General features: G+C 40.7%; 1 protein-coding gene across 1 annotated transcript in view; it reads right to left on the bottom strand.

Annotated features, from left to right (window-relative positions):
* SDCCAG8 (SHH signaling and ciliogenesis regulator SDCCAG8) overlaps nucleotides 1–26266 on the bottom strand; it is a 247243-nt gene that overhangs the window by 78287 nt on the left and 142690 nt on the right. The window contains 2 exon segments of the mRNA XM_030302262.1: nucleotides 9901–10009; nucleotides 12074–12209. Coding sequence (XP_030158122.1) covers nucleotides 9901–10009; nucleotides 12074–12209 — 245 coding nt within the window.

A 26266-nucleotide genomic window follows, 5' to 3' on the forward strand; every position in this document is an offset into this window, starting at 1 on the left:
TTCCAAAAGGCATAATAATGAAAAATGGCACTCCTCTATCCCCGACCCCATCTCCAGCTTCTCAGTGTAACTACTAGTATTTCAGTGTGTGGTTAAATCAAGATCTCTATTTACATTCTGTGGCTACCTGAATATTGGTCATTGCTGGCTAAGTAGTTTATTATGTCAGTGGGCTTTAGGGCAGGGTGACAGAACGTGAAGCCATCTTATCCAGTGGGAGATTTTTAATATCAGTGTCTATAATTCTTTCCTCTGTGGCCATTCGGCTTCTCAACAGAAGAATCCTCCTGTTCCCTGCTTATTGTGTATAACACTAACCGGCAGTGTTCTAGGGGCTGGTTGGAAATAGAGAGGTAGGGATCTCGCCTTTCAGAATGCAGACTTTCTATTAATTTCTCTCATCTCCACTTCAGTGCCCCTCTTTTAACCAGAGCCTGCTGGTTTAAGCTCTTCAGAGAGGAAGGCCCTAATTTCCTGGGTGGAGAAGGACAGTCACTGGCTGCATGGGGTGGGGGTGGAACTGTCAATTTTGCTTTCAAGTCCTAAGTTCCACTTCTGCCTTCCAAGTTTTTCTGGAATCCTGAGAGCAGATCAGCTTGCTTCACAAAGAAGTGCCCCTCTGTAGACACTGAAGCCTCACCTTCCTCCACTTTGCTACAACAGGTACCATTTCCCTGTCTTCTTTCTGTCTTCACATATTTCATTTTTGGGATCACAGATATGTACTCTGGTGATGATTAATGTCCCTCAGGAAATATGCTTGCTGCCTCTTCTGTATCGTGGAGGATTAGCTCAAGTCTCAAAATCTGAAGATCAGAAAGATATCTCTCTGAGAAAAACTGTATCCCTGTCCTTGATTTAGATAAACCTTGCTCCTGTGGTCACCACCTCCTCATGTTCCACTGCCCCACAGACTGGAACTGAAAGTTTAAAATTCTTGCAATTAAAATACGAGCAGTTAACGACTGGTTTGTTTCTTGAAGTTCAAGTAAGACACTTGATGCAGAACCACGTCCCTCCAAAGAAAGGATTCCTCCTCCATTAGGTGAGAGAGTCTTTTCTTCCCGGTCAAGAGAAGAGGTGGGTTTGCTCCGCGTCATTGGAAGGACCAAGCGGTGTCACTGTACCAAGCAATTTGTCACTCTGTGTTCACCTCATTCCCCATTTTGTTTTCATCTTGATTCAAGCGTCACCTCAAAGGAAGCTCGCCCTGATTAATACTTTGCAGTTCTCAATGTGTCAGCACATTTTTTGAAACTACCTCTGGCTTTTACTCATACATTAGCTTATCATTTATTCCTCTGAATTGTGCCCTATGCCTCATCTTTCTTACTAGATTATACATGAGGGCCGGGATTATCTCATTTTCGAGCTTAGATCAAGTACTCAATCTACATTTGCTTCTTCTAATAAGAATTCACCTATATTTGAAATAGTCTAAATCAGTCAATAATGGTTTAGGTTTCTCCTTTCAAAATCACATACAATATACGAGAATGTAATGCAGTTATAAGAAATTGTTAGTGTTCTTGCAAGATAGTGTCTTGTATCACAACAAGGGCTATGCGCTGAAATTAATCCCCAAAAGACAAAAAATATCCTTAAACCTGATTAGGAAAACATGCAGAAGAATGTCTGTTCTCAGGTACTTCCCCAGAAAAAAGTCCCTTTTTAAAAGAATAATCATAAAGGAGACATAGACTTTACATTATAAAAATATAAAACCTTTACACACAAAAAATCATAATGTTCATAGCAGCATCCTTTCTAGCAGCAGTCTTGCTCTGCAACCCAGTATCTGCAAACTTAACCCAGAAATATGTCAACAGAAGACTGGTTACATTACTTATGCAAAGGAATATCAAGAGGCTATTCTGACAGTGTGGCTGTTAGTGTTATTCATTGACCTAAAAATATGATATACTGGTAAGAAAGGAAAATAAGTAAAAATCAGCATATAAAGTGATTCCATTTTATAATCAAAAATATTTTTTTAATTAAAAAAATTTTTAATGTTTTATTTTATATTTGAGAGAGTGAGCATGAGTGGTGGAGGGGCAGAGAGTGAGGGACACACAGAATCCGAAGCAGGCTCCAGGCTCTGAGCTGTCAGCACGGAGCCTGACGCGGGGCTTGAACTCACGAACCGCGAGATCATGACCTGAGCTGAAGTCAGACACTCAACTGACTGAGCCACCCAGGATCCCCTAATCAAAAATATTTTGATGTGTATATCATATATTAGTATTGACTATCTCTAGGTGTCAGAATTAGGAATTTTTTTTAATTTATTTTCCTTTCCCGTATTTTTTGAATTTTTGCAATGGATACCTATTTAAGACAAAAAATAAAGTCATGTTAGCTGAACCTACTGTGGTAATCATTTCACAATACATGTAAATCAAAGCATCATGCTGTACGTCTTAAACTTATACTGATGCACATCAAATACACCTCAATAAACCTGGAAAAAAAATTTTGAAAGTCACTCTGATTTTGAAAAAAATTCATGAAAAACAAAAGGAACCGGGAACAAAATTTGAAAAATTAAGAAAAGAAATGGGAACACATAAGAAACCTAATCTAAACGATTAGAGGCATCATTTAATAAAGTGCTGTCCCACTCTCCATCAAAATTCCAATTAAAAACAAATACAGAGAGGGCACCTCGGTGACTCAGTCGGTTAAGCGACCGACTTCGGCTCAGGTCATGATCTCATGGTTCGTGAGTTCGAGCCTAGCGTTGGGCTCTGTGCTGAGAGCTCGGAGCCTGGAGCCTGCTTCAGATTCTGTGTCTCCCCTCTCTCTCTGTCCCTCCTCTGCTCACATTCTGTCTGTCTCTCTCTCTGAAAAATAAATAAACATTAAAAAAAATATGGAGAATATAAAACAAATGTTCACAGAGGATGAAACAGAAATGGCCAATAAACATTTATAAAATATACAATTTCCACTATTACTCAAAGAAACGCATAATAAAATCGGATTCTGGTTGAGTATTTATCGCACGCCGACTCTCCACCAGGTAGTGGAATCCATCCTTCGTATTAATGATGGCAATTAATTCCTCAGGGCAAGTGTTTCTTTCCTTTTCTCTGTGAGGTAAATAGGAGGTTTAATGATTTGCCTGAGGTCACCGGAATGGTGATTAGCCCCGCCCAGATACAAACACTGTCCTATCCAGCTCTAAAGGGGCTGTCTGGCCCACCATGCAACATTGTCTCTCACTTTTCCTTTCCTAAATCTCTCACTTTTTCTTGTCACATACTGAGATGGGTACATATATACTGAGAAGAATTTAGCGTAGTACTTGAGCAAAGTCGTACACATTAATAGCCTTCAAAGGCTTCCTGTGATTGAAACAGAAACAAAAAAAAAGGTTGATTGTTTTTGGACGAATGATCCCCTTTTAGGGTATCTCAACTAAGGGGATCATCAAAAATTCAGAATTATGGACAAGATTATTATTATTCATTACAGTTAAAAACCGGAAACATCTTAAATGTCTAATGAATTATGCATACAAATGGCTCCAGTACAACTGTTTCTAGAGTAGTGATGTAGACACGCATGTTCATTGGATAATATATGCAGTGTAACTCACTCACCAGGTAAACATACACGTACAGACACATTTACATCCACACGCAAATTCACTGAAAGGAAGTATGCCACGGGTTAACAATAGTTAGCTGGATGGTGATGTCACAGGATATTTTTTCTTTTTTTTTTTTTAATTAAAAAAAATTTTTTTTAATGTTTTTTTATTTCTGAGACAGAGAGAGACAGAGCATGAGTCGGGGAGGGGCAGGGAGCGAGGGAGACACAGAATCAGAAGCAGGCTCCAGCTGTCAGCACAGAGCCCTATGTGGGGCTCGAACTCATGAGCTGTGAGATTATGACTTGAGCCCAAGTCAGATGCTTAACTGACTGAGCCACCTTGTAGTTATAGCCAAATGCTCTATGAGGTTGTCTTTCATGACCACAAAAATATAAATGTTATTTTGTAAAAGTATATACTATTACCAGGTATTTTATCGCTAGAATATTTTTTTCTGCTCTACATATTTTTGGGTTTTTTTTTTTCCCCTTTGCTTAAAATGCTGATTTGACTTCCAAGTTCCAGTGTTCGATAAAAACTTTGTTAAGTGTACACAGACATCATCTCTTGTCTATCTGGGGCCCATGATACACTGAAAGAAATAGATTGCAAAGTTCAGAGAGTAAACTTCCGGCACAAGTTTCTGTGTTAGTCTGAGATTACATTTGTGGCACGGTTATCCAGTGTCATATAAAAGAACAGATGACTCTAACGCATTTTCATCGAAAATTTAGGTAATTTCTGGCTTCACAGAAGCATGAACTTTCCCCTGCATTTTTATACACCAGTTATATTGTGTAATTGCATTTGCATGAAGTATGATATTTTACTACTATAATTAGGATTACAGCAATAACTGTTTTTTAAGGGAAAACACGACCCCGTCATTTTTTATTCTTTTAGATTCTCACTCGGCTTTTGGTGACAATTAGCAGAGGTCAGTATCAGACGTTCCTTGTAGAACATAATTTTTGTAGCATCCCAACCTAACATCATCCAAACATGCCGGGGAAAAAAAAATAGTTCAACCGGGTGTGTGTTCTTTACTTCAATTAAACTCACACAGTTGGATACCGACTGTTGCCAAAACAGTAATATAATTTATACATTATAGTCCACACAGTAAAACTACACTAAAAGTCATTTAACAATATTTATAACACCATAAAATACAGTGTTAAAATATATGAACTGCAATATGTACCAAAATTATAAAATTTGTTTCTCATCATCAGTGATTAAAACCAGGATCATTGCTCTAGCCTCAATACCCACAACCCTAGTGACAGATTAGAATTCAAATCTTAATGATCAATTTACAATTAACAAGATAGAAGTGAAACAAATTAAACCAACCATTATATATAACGAGACCCAATGGACTCCCATTGTTCCTCTTAATTACAAAACGCAAATCACAAATACACAATGGGCAGTGTTAGACATCAATCCACAAGCCTAGCAACCCAGAAAGTGACAATGACAGAAAAGAGAGGAGACGCAAAGCCGCATAGACCGGGGTTGTGTGCTCCCGAGCCCTTCTCTTCCACAAGCAAGGGCTGAGACCCTGCAACCCAGCACAGCCTTGATCTCCGCTCTGCAGCTGCCCGAGGCTCACCCCTCCCAGTGCCCAACCTTTCTCAGCTCTTTCGCAGGCCACGGTCAGAGCACAGCAAACCACACCACAAACATCTCACTGCTGATTCATCCAAGCGCCTGCGGAGAGGGAACGCTTCCCTCACTTGGATAAAGAGAAATCACAGTTGCACCAAGGATATTTAAATATCTCCACTTACCAACCTCAAAAACAAACCCTATCCCTGTAATAAGCTCTCGGGGTCCCGGGGAAGAGAGACGGAAGGGTAGCTAAAGTTTATGAGAGCGTCAACTAAAATCAGCCAGAATGTCTCTGCCCGGTGCCAATTAAGAGCAAAATGGAATTAATCCTCTCGTCTCGTGGTCAAAAAACAAGCTATGTAAAAGGCACAGGATCGGCAGTTCATTTTTAGTTTTAAAATGGGACGTGCCATTCACAAACCCTGGAGTTGCAGACACCATCCAGGCAGCATGGCACGCGCCGTGCAGAAAGTACCCTGCTAACGGCTGTGGAGGGCTTCCAGAGAACGGGAGCGATAGGACTTAAGTTACTTGGGGAGAAAACACATACATCAGACACACACGGAGAAACCGTTTCAAAACACTTGCCCAGAGCAGCCCAGCACGGGGCTGGGGTAAGGAGTTAGAGACCACGGAATGGTGAGCCCAGATTGTCAGCTTTCCTAGCGACTGCATGGGCTCCAGTCAAATGGCTGGATCTGTGAACTAAAAAATAAAGCTTATTATCAATGGTAAGAATCCATTTGGTTGGTATGGGATTATAAATAACATGGAACCCTTAGAGAAACGGCATGGGCAAGACGAGGGGAGCAACAAGGACTGTTTTAAATTGTTGACCGGCACAAAAGAAATACACCTACTTTTAAGAAAAATTGTACCATAGTACTCTGAGGAAAAGCCGGATCAAAATTACCATGTGGTTTAATTATTTGGGAGACTGAGCTTCCACAACGATGACAATTTTAGAAAGCTCAGAAAATTCCAAGGTTCTCCTCACCTCAAAGCACAGGAAAAATTATTTATCCCAAAAGTTTAGTATCGGGTATACAGAGGCATGCTCCTGGAGGTCTCCCATAAGGCTTAGTAAGCTTATAATCTTTTTTAAAAAAAGAAACACTTTGAGCCCTTCAAATTCTATAGGTGAATTCAAAGCAAAAGGTAATGTCGAAATCACATGTTACATTTTATATGAATTTTGAAAATGTCCTAGGCTTCATGGAGGGAGCCAGCAGGAAAAGAGAGTCAGTGGACAAGAAATTGAGAGTAAACAAACAAACAAAAAAAACCTTAAAATCACAGTTTAGCCTACTGACCACTTTCTTGTGAGATACACAAAATGAATACGTTGTAAACTTCGGGGGCTCCTAGAAGTCTTACCTATAATAAGCAACAATTTTTTGAGTGCTTATGATTGCCAGGCCTTAGTTTTGGGTCCACTTGTAAAGTTACAGTAGACGCCTATTCTAATTCTTCAGATTTACAAAACAAGGCGTCAGAGCAGGACTTGAAACACAACCAGATCCACATTTCCCTGATCCTCCTTTGCCTTTAAAAAGTATTTCCTTGTGGTATAGACTTTGTGTCTGTCAGAACGGCACTCAGACCCTCCCTGGAAAAGACAATAATGGCTACATCAAAGTCAGATCCAAATCACCCCTGTCAAGACCCTTCCAACAATGCCATCGGCTACAGTTATATTTCTACGTATCGAGCACGGTGCCAGGTGCTTTACATATGCATGGCTGTATATATGCGTTCCCGTGTATCTCTCTATATTTCTGATTCCCACAACAGTCCCGCAACATGATTTTAGAAATGTTTTTCAGATGGAGAAGCTGAGGTTTGCAGAGATTAGGCAATGTACCCAAGGTCATGAAGCCCAGGGGCAGAGTGAGACTCAAACCTAGCTCTTTCTGAATTCCAAAGTGCCTTTTGCTGCACACCGCCTGTCATCAACAAAGGAACAGGTTGGGACCAGAGTCAGATTAGGATATAGGGGGGGGGGGGAGGGGGTGAAACCACACTTGTTTCATTCATTCAGTCAGTCAGTAAATATGTGTTGCGTGCCATCTGTGTGTCAGGCATAAAGGAACACACCCAACTGACAAAGTAGTGGTCAGGAACTGGAGGCACCCTAAGCAAGAGGAGGTGGAGAGGGGCTGGGGTTCACTTTCACTGGATCAGTACAGGGTGAATGAACAGATCTAGAGCAGGAAAAAGAGGACCCAGGGCACAGGGCACAAGTTGACCCAGGGTCACGGGTTTACCCTCACATGACAAGCATGCCTACTTCTCCATGGGCATTTTTTTTTTAAGTTTTTATTTTGAGAAATAGAAAGCATTATGTGCGTGAGCGAGGGAGGGGCAGAGAGAGAGAGGGGGAGAGAGAGAGGGAGGGGAAAGAGAGAATCCCAAGCAGGTCCCGAGCTGTCAGAGCAGAACCTGATGCGGAGCTCGAACTCACGAACCAACCCTGAGATCATGACCTGAGCTGAAGTCGGATGCTTAACTGACTGAGCCATCCAGGCGCCCTACTCCATGGGAATTTAAAGATTAAATTTTCTTTCCCAAACTTTCTTATCATAACTACTTTGGCCTGGATTTTCTTTGGTAGTAGATGTGAAATATTATACTTATCACAAGAAAGATCATTGGCTTCGGAACTAGAAATATCGAAGATAGAACTCGAGCTCTCCCACTTCTCAGCTATTTCAACACCCCGAGTATGGAGTCCCTCATCTGTAAAAGAAGGTAATAATTCCTGTCTCGGGGCGCCTGGGTGGCTCAGTCAGTTAAGCGTCCAACTTCAGCTCAGGTCATGATCTCACAGTTTGTGGGTTCGAGCCCCACGTCGGGATGTGTACTGACAGCTCGGAGCCTGGAGCCTGCTTCAGATTCTGTGTCTCCCTCTCTCTCTGCCCCTCCCCTGCTCATGCTCTGTCTCTCTCTGTCTAAAAAATAAATAAAAACATTAAAAAAAATTCCTGTCTCAAGTTGTAAGAATTAAGTAACATATACCAAGCATATAGCAACTCCTTTTAATACACTGCCGTTTCCCCAATTATGTCTCCTTAGAGAGCAAGATAATTAATAATCACAAAGCAATATTAAGATAACATAATCTTTTAAGTCCCAGATCAACTTCTTAAATTATACGATCCAGTTTGTTGTTGTTCTGTTGTTTATTTCTTCTAACAAATTACATACTTTTGGGTTTATGTGAGGCAAATCACACATTTCTAGTTAGCAGTAAGTACTGTTGATATATTATGAGAGTCTCTTCCATGACAAAATCATTTGGGTTCCCAAATTTCCTGAAAATATCTGGCATTTTAGCATCCTGAGCTTTTTCCCTACCCAAACAAGATATTTAATTAGTATTTGTTAAGAAGGTGCCCAGGTCAGAGCACATTCTGGGTGCTTTATGGGAGCCTCTGTCTTTCTGAGAGCAGAAAGAACTGAGTTCATAACATAAGCCTTCTGATTCCCCCAAAAGATTCAGGGATGGGGATTCCATCAGCTAAGCCACCTCATTGATGCAGGAACGCAAGATGGGGCTCAGGGTCATCAGATATGCTCTGATCCTCCTGGAAATTCTTTCTGAATGAGATACCAAAGTCAGAAGTTTGTTTGCTGAGCACTACTGCTTGCTCTGTGTAGATCTAAGTGAGCTTCAGAAAAATACAGAAGAGATCTACAGGTTATTTTTCCATTTGGTTATATTTTAATGTGATATCTGATAGCTTGTTAGTTACATGAATGATGCCTTTCGTAGTTGAATTCAAAGTGACTCTGTCCAACATCGTTCATTTACAAGAGGAAACAATAGTTCAAGCAGGTCGAATAAATTTGTCCGTGACTACACAGTTACTCTCAGAGCCAAGGTGAAAACTCAGGTTTTTTGTTGTTTTTTGTTTTTTTTTACAATTTAGAGTCTAAAATAATTCATTCGCTAAAATAATCTGATTAGAAAATGTGCCAAAAATAATTAAGATCTCAATCAATGTATTTTATAAAAGAGCAGTGTACCAGGGCGGCTGGCTGGCTCAGTCAGTAGAGCACACGACTCTTAATCTCAGGGTGGTGAGTTTGAGCCTCACGTTGGGTGTGGAGCCTACTAAAAAAACAAATAAACAAAAACAGTGTACCTACAAAATGAATGATAGCTGTCCTAGTAAAACAATTTTAGGGGAAACAAAAGGATGGCTTGGGTTTATGTATTTTGAAGTATCCCCTACTTTCACTGTTGTATGTACACATCTCATCTATTATCATTTGACCTAAAGATAGCTTCTGTGTGCTCACGGAGAATCGTGAGAATAGATTAAAACATGAACTGTATTAACATAAGGCTTTCCAACTGTTTAACTCACCCATATCCTTTATTAGAATACCTGTCATCTTGACTGTTGTGTTCTGAAGTTTCATAGTTATCAATTTTGAACATTAAAAAAGTCAAATAATAGTACGTATACATAATCATGAAAACACACCAGGGTGTCTGTATGGACAATCAAGAAAGTGTTCATACAGAGAAAATATTTTCACAGTTAACCTATCAACACATATCTAATTTTGACATTAGACTCTAAAATAGTGGAGATGCTGTTTTTTTTCTTAAGGAAACAAACGATAGTATTTACACAAACAGTGCTCTGAAAGTATTCTATCATATTACTTACCTGCTTTTTTGGGAGATTTGTTCCAGTTTCTTGGCTAATGCACAGCACTCTTCCTTTAACTTTGTCAAAAATGTATTCTGGGAGGTCAGCAGTGAATACTGTTCATTTTCTAGAAATAACAACAAACCCCCCCCCCACCAACATAAGATGTTTATGGTTGTGACGGCATGCTTCTGTATGTAGAGTGGTAAAGGTACTAAGACCACTACCCATTTCCTATAAGCCACTAGGTCAATTTCAATGTCCTAAGTCGAAGCACCAGTCACCTGGCAAGACACTAAATCTTGGGAGGCATTAATTTTTCTAATAATTACACACCAGAAACATTTTTTATCATACCAGCTTGGGGTAATGTTTTAATGTGCTGATAAACTGTCAGAAACCTCAAGATGCTTATATCTTTGTAATAGGCAAGATATTATATTTTTATTTTGACAATTTTACTATAAACAGAGTGTCAAAAATAATCATGACTAGATAATTCAAAAACAAAATAACTGAGGAACTCTCTTGTATACTGTAACTCCTGCTTTGAGTTTCACATTTGCTCATAGATTTCCCTATCCCCACCCCTGGTATATAGTTCTTTCATTATGAAGGTGAAACACATAATTTCCTTAGAACTCAGCTTTCATTGTCAACAGCATGAGCTTCAAGGAAGATCTGGTCAAAGGAATTGAAGAGAGTGTGATATTTTCCTGCAAAATAAAAGGGAGTGCTCTTAAGGTGGTCTTAACAGTTAAATACTCTCACGTAGCGCTCAGAGATTCTGCCCAAGACCCCTCGATCGCCGGAATCCTGCAAGCAGGAAAGGCAAATGTTAATTTTTCCTGAAATTTCCTCCTTTTACTTTTAGTGGAAAAACATCTATTGAGTCTGGAAAGTGCTGGAGGGACTCATGTGAGTCGGTATGACATTTGCCTCTTTGTAAGCAAATCGATGATTTAGTGAATTTTACATGACCAATTTTCCACCTACAGGATAAGCAGTAATTTTTTAGCATGTCACCGAATGCAGTGCAATGAAATCATGTGCGAATTATCTTTAAGTGTAAGCTTTGCTAAGTCCCTTTATTTCTTTTCAATGTTAACTATCGATTGGCAAAAAGCATGCGTCATCCAGAGCAAAATAAATCAAGGCACTAAAAACCAGGCAACACTTTTCTGGAAGAGACGGGATCAATTAAACTTTTGTTTTTAATAGTACAATCAGCTTGGAGTATGTGGTGCGGAATTATAATGACTGCCACTGTCTTGTTTTGACTAACACTGTCTGTGAACACACAACTCCAAAGTGAAAGGAACCACATAATGCTCTGACTGAACACATCAAACTGCCTGCTTGGAAAGTGCATTTTACTTTCAAATGCAAGGTAAAGAGTTACTGGCCAACTCAGTCTGCAAAATCGCGCCAACGTGATGAAAGATGGCAATTTTTAGCCAAGCTGCCAGCTGTGGTCAATGCCTTGTATTAGCGAATTTCCCCAGCAGTTTGAGAACTTGAAGAATGTGAAGGATTAAACATCACTCTAGACAGGGGCTGGGGGGAGGTGGGGACATCATACAAATGCTAAAAATGTTCGAAGCTGCAAAGATTAAATAAAGGAACATATCAATTTGGAGCCACTGAATTACATCCAGCTGCGACAGTGAATTAAGAACCGATTAATGGCTAAAGCTTTTCTCCAGTTTGGATGCTGAAGCAAACTCATTAGGCTTTTAGAGTAGCTATAATGTGTGTACTGTGGGAACTGTTCAATGCTATTCAGGAGACTCTAACTGTAAGCTCAGAGCATTTCCCGCAGAGCCTCTGATGCTATTTTCTTTATATAACATGTGTGCCTGAAAACCCAGCCAAAAACAAGCCCTTTGTTTTTCTACTTTGTTGTGGTCTCTCTCAGCTTTACGTTTCTTGAACACAGGTAAATAAACTCATAATCCAGATGGTGCAACAGATGTGAGAGCAGCACTCTGAAATCAACAGACAGTGGGCAATACTTTCCGTTTTCTCTTTTAAACGCTAACTAATATGTAATTCGGAATCTCCGGTGTAGTTAGCATCTGCTCCCTTCGGCCAGCCAAAGGTTACAGGTGTTCCTGATGTCATTTCACAGTAAGGCGTGGGCCTGGCTTGTGAGCGAGTGCCCAGGCTCTAATCTTCCCCTACCACCTACCAGTTTTGTCATGCTGGGCCTCCATTTGCTGTATCTTCTGTGTCAGCTCCTGTTCCCTTTGCTGGGCCTGAAGGGCTTGGGCCTTTGCTTCGTTGCTAAGCCTCTGCTGAATGCTATCTTTTTCCAGTCTACAAAGCAGAGAGGAGACAGACAGAAATTTAATCTGCAGATGCACGGGGCCTCCTCATTTCCCCTACAGACCCCAGAGAGCTGACGCGGTCGTCGATTGTGGGGCGTGAGAAGACAACAGTCTTTGTCGGACTCCCCCCACTCCCGCCCCCGGGGGGGGAAGATCCAAAGGACCCTTCCTACTGTGGTAAATACGCGCCATAAATTTAACTGGACTCAGGGACGCAACTTTAAAAATCAAAAAATCGTGACACCCGAATATTGGTGTTTTGTAACTTTAAAACACAAACCCCCTCTACTGTAAGACTGTCAATGTTGTGGTACCAGTTCATGTTTTATCTCTGGAATGGTATTTCCTAATCATCTTACGGTTCTAGGAAGAGCATGATTCAATCCTCCAAACCCTAAACTCTCGAAACAAAGCGTTGGAGACGCTCGGATGTAACGCAGGAGATTCTCTCTAGAAGTGAGGAAATGATTCTGCGGTATCACCTGCATGTTTTCGTTCAATGCCTTCACACATTAGGCCATGTAATGTGAATCTAAATACGAATATGAAAATGAACGACTTCCCCTAGCGTGTCACAGTAGGGCCCCTTTGGGGTCACGTTGCAAGAAATGGCGGGATGAGGATATTCCATGGTCCAAGACAATATCCCACCCCGCTGTGACGGGATATTGACCCAGCAAGATGGGTCACGCCACTGAGTCCAATAACCCATCACCGTGGTTCTTAAAGAAAGAGACTGCCTGAACAATTAGAAGCTGACGAACGCAGGGGGGTCTCATCGCGGGCGGCACCACGCACGCACACACATTAGGTCGGTTCCTCATACTCTAAATATGGGTAAGTGAAATGAGGGTTTCCTTTAATTAACTGACTTAGTTATTTCTAACTCCTTATCTCCTTGTGGGCATTTCTCATCCGTGCTGTTTTAGTTTACTAATTGAGATATTTACTGCCTTGCCTTTGCCAAACTAAAAATAAACAATTCCATAAAGCTATCACTAGTAGTCTACATACCGCTGTGGAGCTTCAATTCATTGGCTTCTAATTATAAAGCAACATAAGGAAAGTCTGCGTTGAAATTGGTCAATGCATGCAGGAATGTTGTGGTGGAAAATTTCAGAAGGAAACTACACCCATATCTCACTCAAATGGAATCATCAGGAGTCCATGCTAAATGTGAAATAAGGTCCCTTCTGGTGCTTCTAATAACGACACCCCCTTGGATTGGCTCCAAGGTCTTGCTTCACACTCAGTTCCAAACTGGTATATTGCAACAAATAGATAGACTAGGCCACTTTCTGCCTCCCCAGTCACACCGTGTCTTTTCTGCCCATGGATCATTGCATATGTCTCTTTGTTTTCCTGGGGTGTCTCCCCCCACCTGTCCTGTTCCATGCCCCCCACCCCCACCCCATCGTTCTGTTCAGTATATACTGCTCTTTGAGGTGTCCTCAGAATTCTCCCCCTCTCCTTCCATTCTCTCCTAAATTATTCTTTCCCCCATGACCTAAGTACACGTTGCAAATGTATATGTCCTATAAGATAGCATTTAGCACACTTGCGTTATTGGTTTATGTGCCTGGCCCTTTTTGTCATCTTTGTCTCTTTCTACCCTGAGCGCCGCTCAATACTTGGCACATGAGAAGTGGGCAGTGAACACTAATGAACGGATGTTCTTATACCCTTGCTGTGGGGGAAGGGTGGATGCACCTTTAGTGAGGTTGGAGAATCTGCTCATGTCTCAGATGAGGAGGCAAAGCTTTTCAGACATGTTAAAAAGGAAGAGTACCTGGAAGAGAATGGCTCTAGTAGCTTTGCCAGCTGGAGACCATGCTGCTGAAGGAATCAGCCAAAAAAGAGCACTGTGGTCTCTTCTACTGAGTAACCACTCCCAGGTCAGACCCCTGGTTATGGGTCTGAGACCCCTAATAACTGGGTAGCCGTACTATGCACTGCTCAAAACCAATACCTATTTGAGAGTGAAAAGGCGTACTATTAGCACATCGAGACAACAGTCATAACTGGGGCTACCCTTTGCAAACTGGGGCTATGAGTCCCCTCCGTAGGGGTTGCCAGCCTCAACATCAATTTTCAGCATGAGAAGTTGCCTAATTACTGATATTCCAAATTTACTATGAAAAATACTTACTGTTATTGTGGTTCTCATTACAAAATGAGACCATTTAAAAGAGTAGTCTACCAACAAACGTTGAGCTACACATCAACTTTTGTTTCTTGACTCCTTCCCCAATTTTTACTCTATTTAAGAAATGACATGTGATTTTATTATTTTTAATTGAGGTATAATTGACATATAATATATTGGTTTCAGGTGTAAAACATATTCGATATTTGTACATAGTACAAAATGATCACAATAATACTAGTGACCATTTCTTTTCATTGCATAAAAACACAGCTGGTCTTTACTTTCCTATTTCCTCCCTTCAGTCCCCTTTCCTCCTATGTTTATTTGTTTGTTTATTTAGGGTTTATTCATTTTGAGAGAGAGAGAGAGAGAGAGAGAGAGAGCACACAAGCAGAAGAGGGGCAGAGAGAGAGGGAGAGAGATTGAATCTCAAGCAGATTCTGCACTGCCAGCACAGAGCCCGACATGGGGCTCGAACCCATGAACCATGAGATCACAACCTGAACTGAAGTCAAGAGCTGGATCCTTAACTGACTGAGCCTCCTCCCGGGCACCCCTCAAATCTATTTATTTAAATCTGCTCACATTATAGCTGAAAAAAGAAATCTGCTCAAAGGTTACATTGTAAGTGATGTGAAGGCAGAGATGGGACTTGAAATACAGTAGAACCCTGGATTGCCAATAACTTGTTCTGCAGGTATTCCACAAGACGAGCAAACATTTCTAATAAATTTTAATGTGATAAACCAGCGATGTCTTGCAGTATGAGTAGTATGTGAAGCCAAATGTCACATAATCACAACTGAGCCAATGGTTCTTGAAATTTACTTTGATATACAAGTGCTTTGGATTACAAGCATGTTTCCGGAACGAATTATGCTTGCAAACCAACGATCTACTGTATTCTGATTTAAGGAAGCCTATTTTATGACACTCCAGAGGCAATGCAATAATGGACTGAAAGAGTAATAAAAACCACTTAGGTAGCCAAGGGAGGGATTAGAGAAGAATCTGAATCAATTCATTTAATATTTATCATAACCCCATAACGTGAAAGACAGTCTGCTAGGCACTGAGTCAAACAAAGATAAGTATGGCATAGTCCTTGCTCCTAACAGGGAATTCAAAATGGCTAACATAGAAAGTAGAGGGTGCGATACACCACAAGAAAGCTACAAGGCAAAAACTCCCGAGGCAGAGAAAATGAGAGGTTAATCCTAGCTGGGTGTGAGCGCATCATGAAGGGTAGCTGAGCCAGTCTTCCCCAACCGGTTTTCTTTCAGTTCTCATTAGAAACACTGATGATCTCACTCAATCCAACTTGAAGTTAGCCATATTTTTAAATTGGAAAGCAATGGCTGTAAAGAAGAATTTCTTGGTTGTTATTAAAATGAGGCTGGCATGCCTGGGTGGCTCAGTGGGTTAAGCGTCTGACTCTTGATCTCGGCTCAGGTCTTGATCTCGTGCTTCATGAGATCGAGCCCCGCATCAGGCTCTGTGCTGACGGCACGAATTTGCTTGGGATTCTCTCTCTCTCCCTCTCCCTCTGCCCTTTGTCCGCTCATGCTCTTTCTCTCTCTCAAAATAAATAAATACACATTTTTTAAAAACGAGGCTGAAAGATTTATTCATAATAGCTAAAAATTGGAAACAACCTAAATGCCCACTAGCTGCTAAATGGATAAACAAATTGTGGTGTGGCCGTACAACAGGGAACTAGGAATAGGAGGAATAAGAAGAAACAGGCTACCGTACGTATAACACATGGGTGAGCGTCAAAAGCAGTATGCTTAGTTAAAGAAGCCAGACACCAAAAACATATTGCGTGATTTCATGAACATGACATTCTAGGAAAGTAGGCACCACAGTGACATGTCAGTGCTGCCAGGACCTAAGGATCGGGGAGGGGTGCGAGGAAACAAAGGGGCAGGAGGGAAACTGGGGGTTGATAGAAATGTTCTCTATCATGATTACGATGGTCCCACATCTGTGTCCACTTGTCAAAATATATTTCATTACACACCTAAAACTGGTGATGTTTAGTATATTTAAATTCACCTCAATAGAGCTGATTTTAAAAAGGAGCAAAGGGGGCACCTGGGTGGCTCAGTTGGCTAAGCCTCTGACTGTTGACTTCGGCTCAGGTCATGATCTCATGGTTGGTGAGTCTGAGCCCCACGTCGGGCTCTAGGCTGACAGTGTGGAGCCTGCTTGGTATTCTCTCCCCTTCTCTCTCTGCCCCTCCCCTGCTCATGGTCTCTCTCTCTCTCTCTCTCTCTCTCTCCCTCTCTCCCTCTCACCCTCTCTGTCTCTCTCAAAATAAATAAATAAACGTAAAAAAAAAAAGGAGTAAATGTGCTAGAACAGGAACAGCTACCTTCTCCAACTTATTCACAATCGCTGGTGGCCACACATGCACCCTGGTGGGCATGTCAGTGTTTTCTTGGTAACAACTGAGAGCTAAAGGAAATTAACAAGCACTGGGTAGACCTCAAGCGTGGACTAAGTACACACAGAGGCTTTGTCGCTCCTTTTTTCCAATTACAGTTCTGGTGATTATATTTTCTTAAAGTGGCTATGATGATATTTACCATCCCATTAAAGAAATGGACTGAAGAATTAACTTTATGTTTCTGATCCTCAACTTTATCATTTATTATTTTAAATCCCACTATTTTAAAAATACGCATGTCACCAAGCAAAAATGACTTATTAGAACTTTTTTAAAGACATTTAAAATTTTAGGGGCCTCTGGGTGGCTCAGTTGGTTAAGCATCCGACTTTGGCTCATGTCATGATTTCGCAGTTTATAGGTTCGAGCCCCACATTGGGCTCTGTGCTGACAGCTCAGAACCTGGAGCCTACTTTGGATTCTGTGTCTCGCTCTCTCTTTGCCCCTCCATGGCGCGTGCTCTGTCTCTCTCTGTCTCAAAAATAAATAAACTTAAAAAAAAAAAGTAATACGAGGTTTTCCAATGTGTTAGAAAGATAAAACTGGAAAAGGAGAAGTCATTTCACCTGAAAAGTAATTTTCAGAGGTGCCTGGGTGGCTCAGTTGGTTAAGTGTCCAACTTCAGCTCAGGTCATGATTGCTAGTTTGTGAGTCTAAGCCCCGAATTGGGTTCTGTGCTGACAGCTCAGAGCCTGGAGCCTGATTTGGATTCTGTGTCTCCCTCTTTCTCCCTACCCCTCCCCACTTACGCTCTGTCTCTCTCCCAAAAATAAATAAACATTAAAGAAAAATGTATTAATTTTATAACTACGTTGAGGGACTAAAGTTTCTGGTGACCCTAAAGCTCATCAATGAGTCTGGGACAGAAATGATGAAAGCTTCAAGTCTAACCCGAGAATGAAACCTGTAGTGGCAGTGATTTGAGGCTCCAATCCCATCTGCCATGTTTCTAGTCTCCTTTTCACTGACAACTGACATTCTAGTGTTAAACATAAAACCCTTTTGGTTAAAAGGTCTTTCCCTTGTAAAGTACAGTACAGAGAGCTTTGTGACAGCAGAATGTCAGTATGACGAAACTTATGAGACCCTTTATAACATGCTTACTCGCCAAAAGCCATATCTGGTGGAATTATATAGAAAAGCAGCAGCAGGGAGGCGTGGGTGTTATTGTGAGTTAAGTAAGACACATCATGTCCATTTGTCCCAAGATTGGTGATATTATCTTTGATCACTTGGGTAATGTCATTGGTGTGTTCTAAAATGTTTAATAACTGGTCTCCAGGGTGAGGGGGAGGGGGGAGGAATTGCTTATTTGTAGTGTTTACCAATTTTCAGTGTAAATACTTCTTCTGTGGCCTATTTCAAGCTACTAGAGTGACATCACTGAATAGAGAGTTGGGAAGAAATGCGTACCGTTGGCTTTCATAGGCTGGCATGAGCCAGCCCTGACTCACCACTGGTTAGGTGGTCTCTCCCGGGCTTCTCCACTGTAATGTTACTCTTTCCCTCTTTGTAATCAATAGGTAATTTGTTGGGAGATGTTACGACCATGTGAATACCCTATTTCTCATTAAATTTTCAACTAATAGTTTTATATCCCATGGTTACTCCTGTGTCTAACAGTCTTTTTTATTTATTAATTAACATTGTGCTGTAAGAAAGGGCCTTCCTTTCTCTCTCATTTATTAGTTTATTGATATCAGCATGGAATCCTGGATTCCTATTTTATTCAATGGGTTGCAAACTATTATGGCCACCATTTATTTATCAATTCATCCTAGATTTGGCCAGTGGGAACCCCTTCAAGCTGTTTCCTATATCTACTAGTCTTTAAAAAAATTTTTTTAACATTTACCCATTTTTGAGAGACAGAGCATGAGCAGGGGAGGGGCAGAGAGAGAGGGATAGATGCAGAATCCAAAGCAGGCTTTAGACTCTAAGCTGTCAGCACAGAGCCCAATGCAGGGCTTGAACCCACAAACCGCGAGATCATGACCTGAGCCGAAGTCAGACATTTAACCAACTAAGCCACCCAGGTACCCCATATCTCTCTATTGTTCTTATGGACATCTTGGCTTTGTATCCCCACAAGATGTTGCAGGTTCATCTGGTACTATCCCTGTATCAGTCATGCAATCAGCATTTGTCCAAGGAACTCTTCTGCCTTTTAGTGGAGAATGGTACTTAGAAACCAAGATCCGTCATCAGGGGGTACACATTGCTACTGAGAAGTTTGCTTCTAGGTCACTTTAGTAGACAGAACCAGGATAAGAATATATGTATCAATGTATGAATATATATTTATAAATATTTTTCTATGTGTGTTCATATTAATAATACATGCATGCTAATGTTTTCAATTCCAATCCAACAACATAGATAAAACCCAGTCTCCCCTCCTTCTGTCACTAACTTCCTTCCTCAACAGTGAGAAACTTGGTTCCCATTATCTTCAACATATTTATCTTCAACATTTGTTCAAACTTACGCAGTATACACAGAAAGCACTTTCAAAATTTCTAATCTACTACAGAAAGCAAATCTATTACCTAGGATTAAATATTTGCTTACAGTTTTATTGCTTCCTTTTGTTTCTTTGTTTTACAAATGCATCCACACCATATTCGGTTGATTTTCTTTGTGTTCTGGGAAAGTTACATCTAGAGAGGCAATAGAGTACAGTAGAAAACTCACACAGCTGCAGTGTCAAAACATGGCATTCACTGTCTTATTACTCATGTGGCCATGGACACGTAACTTAATTCTTTTAATCCGGGGGTTCTTCGTTCAAATAAGGCAGAAAAAAAAAATCCTGCCTTAAAGGATTAATAATTTCAGTAAGCTGTTTACTTATTATTGTTTTTACCATAAGCTAAGCTCTTTACATTTATCCTTTTATTTGATCCTCACGCCCTCTGAGGTAGGTTCTATTATTATCCTTTCTCTATAAAAGAGGGAACTGAGGCCTAGAAAGTTTATCCTACTTGTCCAAAATCTTCCAGTTATTAAGGGGCATAGCCAGGCAATCCAGGCCTTCCTGACTCTCAAGTCCACAGTATGAATCCCTATACTTCAATCTCTTAGTTTATCCAGGGGTGCAGGGAAATGAGAGAAGGTTAAAAGGATAACAAGAGTCTTATTTCAATTATCCAGAAGTGTGTGTCTTTTAATACCTATATTACCCATCTTGACAGCCAAATTCCAAGACAGCTGTCCTTCTCCTTTTCAGTTTGTCCCATATGTTATTGGATCACTTCCTCTTACAGTGACACAACCAATTAGTTGTATCCTCCTTAAAGAAATACAGTGATCTTTACAAAAACACTGAAAGTCACGCAAATATGCTTCCGGCCTACAGCTGGTCACAGAGTCCTAGAGAAGATAAGACACACACATCTTATCTGGAACATAAGTACCTAAAAAATAGAGACCTTGGTTTTGTTCACTAATTTATCCCAAGAGCCTGGAATGGTGCCTGGAACATAGTTGTGTGGTCAACAAATATTGGATAGATGGTTGGATGGATGGATGGATGGATGGATGGGTGGATGGGTGGATGGATGGATGGATGGATGGACAAATGAATGAGCAACTGTTAAGAGATGGAAACTACTAAGTGTCCATACAGGTTTAAGGGTCCTCCTGTCTACTGATCAGAAGAGAACAGGATAAGATAACCCTATTTTGGCCAACAATTTGATTTTATTTTTATTATTGTTCTTGACAATAATAACAAAAGAAAAACAATAGTGAAATTAGTAGACAACATGATGTCTTCCATATTTGACAAGAACAAAAACTCCTGTACTTGTTTACCACTAACAGGAGCTATGTTCTTATAGTGAAGCAAATGTAGAAATACTAGGATGTAACAAACAGGGCTAAAAAAATCCAAGAGGAGTAGCTTTCAGGAACCCCTACTTCCTCAAGTATGCGAAAAAAACCCTAATGGCATCATACATATTTCTCGAGTAAATTATTTCTATTTTCTTCACTGCAAAGTATGTCAGAATTTTAAGTACAATGTTGAAAGATGAGTTATCCGATTAGAGCGTGAGTCACTTCTAGGAAAGGAAGCAGAAACAGAAAGGACATCAACTTCTTTCAAAGGAATAAACACAAAAGAAAGGAAATAATTAACAAAAACATCCCTAAAAATAATTTTCTCTCCAAAAGTGTTCTCTTATAGTAGCTCCAAACTGATTTGAAAACTCTGTCAAGGCAACGGGGGCCGTGCTTGACTGGATACTGCCTGCTTCTATTACATCTCGTGTGCAACTCTCACTTACTGAAGACAGAACCAGAGACTGTTACCAACTGAACATCCTCCCACTTCCATGCTTTCTGTGTTGCAAAGAACATTCAAATGCATTGACCGCCTACTCTTCATAACAATTCTGTATGGCAGGGGGATGGAACAGACATTCCTGCTTGATACAAGAGGCATCCCAAGTTTAAAGAATTAAGGGATTTGCTCAATGGTGCACAGCTTGTAGTAAGTGACAGACCCAGAACCAACACCCGTCTTCTCGATTCAAGTGCAGTGTACTTCCATTCCATGGCATTGCCTCGCATGAGCGGTTTCGTCAGATTCGTATTGCTCATCCATTCAACAAATACTTAAACGCCTACTTCGTGCCAAGCACCAAAGTGTGAGGATGCATCAGTGTACAAGACACAGACCATGACTGTGCCTTCAGAATTCATGGTCTAGTGAAGAAAACAGACAAGAAAGAACAACTAAAGTAGAATGGTAAGTATTAAAATAGGGCTAACTACGTGCTATCATACAGGCAGATGGGACAGGAGTTGGAGAGGGGCAAGGTACCGTCAGGGAGGATTTGGGGAAACTTAAAAAATCAGAGGCTTAAAGTGAATTGTAATTAGCCATCCAAAGAATGAGAAGAATATTGTTACAAGTGAAGTGGACAACATGTGCAAAGATTCGAGGAGGAGAGACAACCAGGTGCCTCTGGAAAATTGCAAACAGCCTTGGCAGGACTGAAGGGTGGAATACACACGTTGCAGGGTGGAAGTGAGCTGCTGGTAGAAGGAGATTGGAGAACGATGAGCCTGAAGCTATAGGCAGGAGCCAGAACATGAAGCTATTTTTAAGGACTTCATCCTGAGGAAAATAGGGAGCCAACGTAGGGTTTTAAGCAGGGGAGTGTTGTGATCACACTCAGGCTTCAGAAAGATCCCTCTGGCTGCGGTGTGGAGAACAGATGGGGAAGGGACAACATTAGAAGCAGGGAGAGCACTTATTACTACAGCAATAGCAAGAGCAATTTCTGAAATTGTTTCATAGACATGGTAGATACCAGAGGTAGATACTGAGACTGAACAGCCACCAAATGTACGTTTCAGTAATTTTCACCCTTAAAACTTTTTGAGAGCTCAGAGGTCTCTGATGCGTAAGTGGTTGTAAATATATCCTATTTTACAACATCATGGGCCCAGTTCACCAGACCAAAGAATAAGAACAATTATGCTAGTGCATAAAATAAATTAGATCATGATTTTGCCTTTGCACCTTCAGATTGTCAAAATATTCATAGTTTCCATCTCTAACCTTTCTACATAAACTAACTGCTTTGGTCCGTTCTTGGCTTTCCTCTCTGAAAAATGTCAGCTGATCTACACAGTCCCAGTAATTAATCCTTCTGATGAGTAACTTCAAATCAGACATCGGTAGGATCAATATATGTCATAATGGCATTTCTGTACCCTGTCAATGGATATACACCATTGTCCAGTTGCGTACAACTGACTGAAAAAAAGCTTCTATTATTATATGTTTTTGAAATTTATTTATCAGATCCATTAGTAAATGAGGAATGTGTTGGTCACTTTGTGGCTACTAAACTTATTAAGAAATATGCTATATAGCAAGAATTACAATTATTAAATTCATTTTATAGAATCTTCTTTCTCAAGCACAACATAATGCTTCATTTATCTTGAATGTGGAGAGATGAGGTGTCCCCACTTGAGAGAATTTTCCAGGTATCAGACCCACAGAAATCTGACCAGTTCCAGCGGAAATATGTCTAAAATATTTATTTATCATGACTCTTTTTCCTTAAGCAACCTATAGCAAATATAACCAACTCCACTTGATAATCAAGGTCATAATTTCAAATGAGGAAGGCCCACGTGCTGCTACTATTGCCCCGGCCAGGACGCGCTTAGGGATCACCATTCACCGTTGTAGCTGCTGGAGGCTACCACAGTGACTAGAAACAGAGGCACTTTGTAATAGCTGTTGCACGAAAATCTCAGAGGCTATTCTGAAGATCCAGAAAGCAAATGGAAGCATACTGATCTGCTTCTTATAGTGCTTTTTTATCGCTTGTTTTGCTATGATTTGCTGCCATGCTTTCCATTTCGTTTGGTTTTGCTTCTTTAAAGTCTTGGCTTATAGCTATGTATCAAATGGCTGAATTCACCGGAAGTCTGAGTTTGAGTAAGTGGGGACATGCTGTAGTAAAGACTCATAGAGTTTTCAATGTCCCTGAACTGGTGTGCTTTTGGTCAAACACCCAATACGTTTGTACCTGGAAATCAGGACTGTGTTCTACTGACTAACCTTGGCTGGATAACAAAACTAGAGTTAGTTCATTTTTAAAACTTGATTGAGATCTCTGGAAACTGTCCAGTTTTCCACGGGATTCTGGAGCTGAAAAGCACAATTATATTTACAGAAGACAAAACTGCCTGAAGCCCGCGTGCTCCGGTTCCCACCTGTGTTATCCTCTCACTTTTCCAAATAAGAGAAGCATGTTCCTGCCCCAGGGCTCAGGTCATTTTCTCCTTCAAAACATTTTCCCTTTTAGTCATTTTATGATTTAACAGGATTATCTATTTGCCTTGGAACACATGTTTATAACTATTCCTACCTGCCTTCTGAAAGGTTTCTTCTCTGCAGTAATGTAAGTGTGTGTTGGGTTTTCTGCTTCCTTGGTGGTTGATAGGTCGTCACGCTCACCATTCCTATGGCTGTGGAGCCGCCCTTTCTGTTCCTGAAGACCAGATTCTACCTTTATTCTAAGTCTACATGCAAACTCATTTCTACAAGGTAGCCTGTTCTGAGCTTATCCAAAACAGGAATCCGTGTCCCGAGAAAAGGAATAGGAGGAACTAAAATCCTAAAGTGCCTTTAAAAACAATGCTTTTGCCATTGGCCTTGAGGCCTTGGCATGTAAGCCCACTGCCAGCAGGGCTGGGCCACTCATCTGCATGCAACGAGCCAGAGGTTAAGAGCTCAGACCTTGGTGTCAGCCAGCCTTGGCAGGGGACTCCCAACCTGCCCACTTCCTGGCTGTGCACCCTAAGCAAGTCACTTAGCCTATGACTCAGTTTTCGCAAATGTGAAATGGGGTAATGACAGTACTGCTCCCTTAGGAACACCAGGATGTTATATGTAAAACGTATGTAGTACAGCACTGACATATCCTGTGTTCAAAAACATGAATCGGTACCATCAGTAGTCTCATTGTTAATTCCTAGAAGATGCTGATTCAAAGTATAACAATCAGAGACACCTGGGCAACTCAGTTGGTTAAGTGTCTGACTCTTGATTTGGGCTCAGGTCATGATTTCAGGCTTGTGAGATCGAGCCCCATGTTGGGCTCTGTGCTAAGCGTGGAGCCTACTTAAGATTCTCTCTCCCTCTCTCTCAAAAAATACAAAATAAAAAAATAATAAAACAAAGTCTAACAGTCAATACAATTATCTCAAAGACTAGCTCGAAGAAACAATAAAACCAATAAAAAATTTCCTCAATTTACTGATAAAAGCAATGGGAGGAGTGGTATTGCAGAATGGATGTGAGTTTGGGATTTGGACACACACAGACTAGATTTGGGCCCTGGCCCTACCTGATACTAGCCGTGTGCCATTAGGTGGGACCTCAGCGTTAAGTTCATTTTCTCATTTAATGAAACGATGTTATCCGGAGACTGAGGCAACCTATATAAAGCAACCAGTAACATCTGGTCCAGACCACCCTTTGGAAAATGTCTAAATTCAACTAACAGCCTGGCATCATGTTATTTAATCGTCAATTTGATTTTTCAACAGCTCTAAGGTGTAAGGACAAAGACGCAACAGTAAGATACGAAGAACTCACTCCAGCGTGCTGCGGGTACGGCTAAGAGTTCAGCTGCCCTTCAGAGAATGACCAGTAAATGGCAGCTTCCTCTCTCCTCCTCCCCTTCCTGCTCCAAGTGGCAGTCTTTCAGAAAAGGACTAATCAAAGACAGGCCTAGCTCCTGGCTCCAAAATTACAGAAGAAGCTGACATGATTTTCTTGTTTTTATAGAATGATGCCAATTATTGTAGAAAGAGAATTCAGGGTTTATGCTCATAAGAAACCCAATGGCATCCATACTGGGTGTTGTGGGGAAGCTGGGAAAACTGAAAACAAGGGCTTAGGGTTGCAATGGTTCATACAGCAGCCACAGGCCACATGTGGCTACCGTGCACCTGACACGTGGCTAGACTGAAGTGAGATGCTCTGTATGTGTAAATAATATGCACCGAACTGTGGAGAATTGGTGGGGCGGGGGGGGGGGGAGTGGGAAAGCAGAAAAATCCGATTAATTTTTATTGATTACACGTTCAAGGATACTATTTGCTATATTGAGTTAAATAAACTATTAGAATTAATTTCACCTTTTAATATATGGCTATTTAGGGGGACTGGGTGGCTTAGTCGATTAAGTGACTGACTCTTGATTTGGGCTCAGGTCATGATCTCATGGTTCGTGAGTTCAAGTCCTGCATCAGACTCTGCACTGTCACAGTGCAGAACCTGCTTGCGATTGCCTCTCTCTCTCTCTCTCTCTCTCTCTCTCTCTCTCCCCCTCTCTCTGCTCCTCCCATGTGCTCTCTCTCTCTCAAAATAAATAAACTTAAAACAAAATTTAAAAAAAAGAAATAAAATACAGCTTTTTGGAGATGTTTAATTAAGTATGTGGTTTGTATTTTGTGGCTCTCCTTATATTTACATTGGACAGTGGGGGCTTGAGCATAACTCCTTTGTCTACTCCCCCAGAGCACAGAATCATTTTTAATCCTGATGTAGCACAAATCAAAATAACCATGTGGCCAAAACCTGCTAACTTTAAATGCCTCATGAAGATATCAAATCACATAATTTTTCTAAAGAGCAAAAACTATTAAAATGACATTTTTTAAACCAAATTTCTCATTTAAGTCAGCCAGTCACCATCGCTTGAAAGGAGAAACGAAGGAGAATTATGACAGAAAGCTAAGAACAGCTGAAGCCGAAGCAGTTACCATATTACACAAATGTAAGCAATGAGATCTTTGAAAAAAATCAAATCTGGTTTGAAGCACCTCCCAAAATACATATTCATAATTAAAATTAAATTATAAAGCATATTAAAAAATTATTCCATACAGCCAAGCTGGCAAATTATAGAAAAA

Source organism: Lynx canadensis, chromosome F1, assembly GCF_007474595.2.
Source record: "Lynx canadensis isolate LIC74 chromosome F1, mLynCan4.pri.v2, whole genome shotgun sequence".
Lineage (NCBI taxonomy): Eukaryota > Metazoa > Chordata > Mammalia > Carnivora > Felidae > Lynx > Lynx canadensis.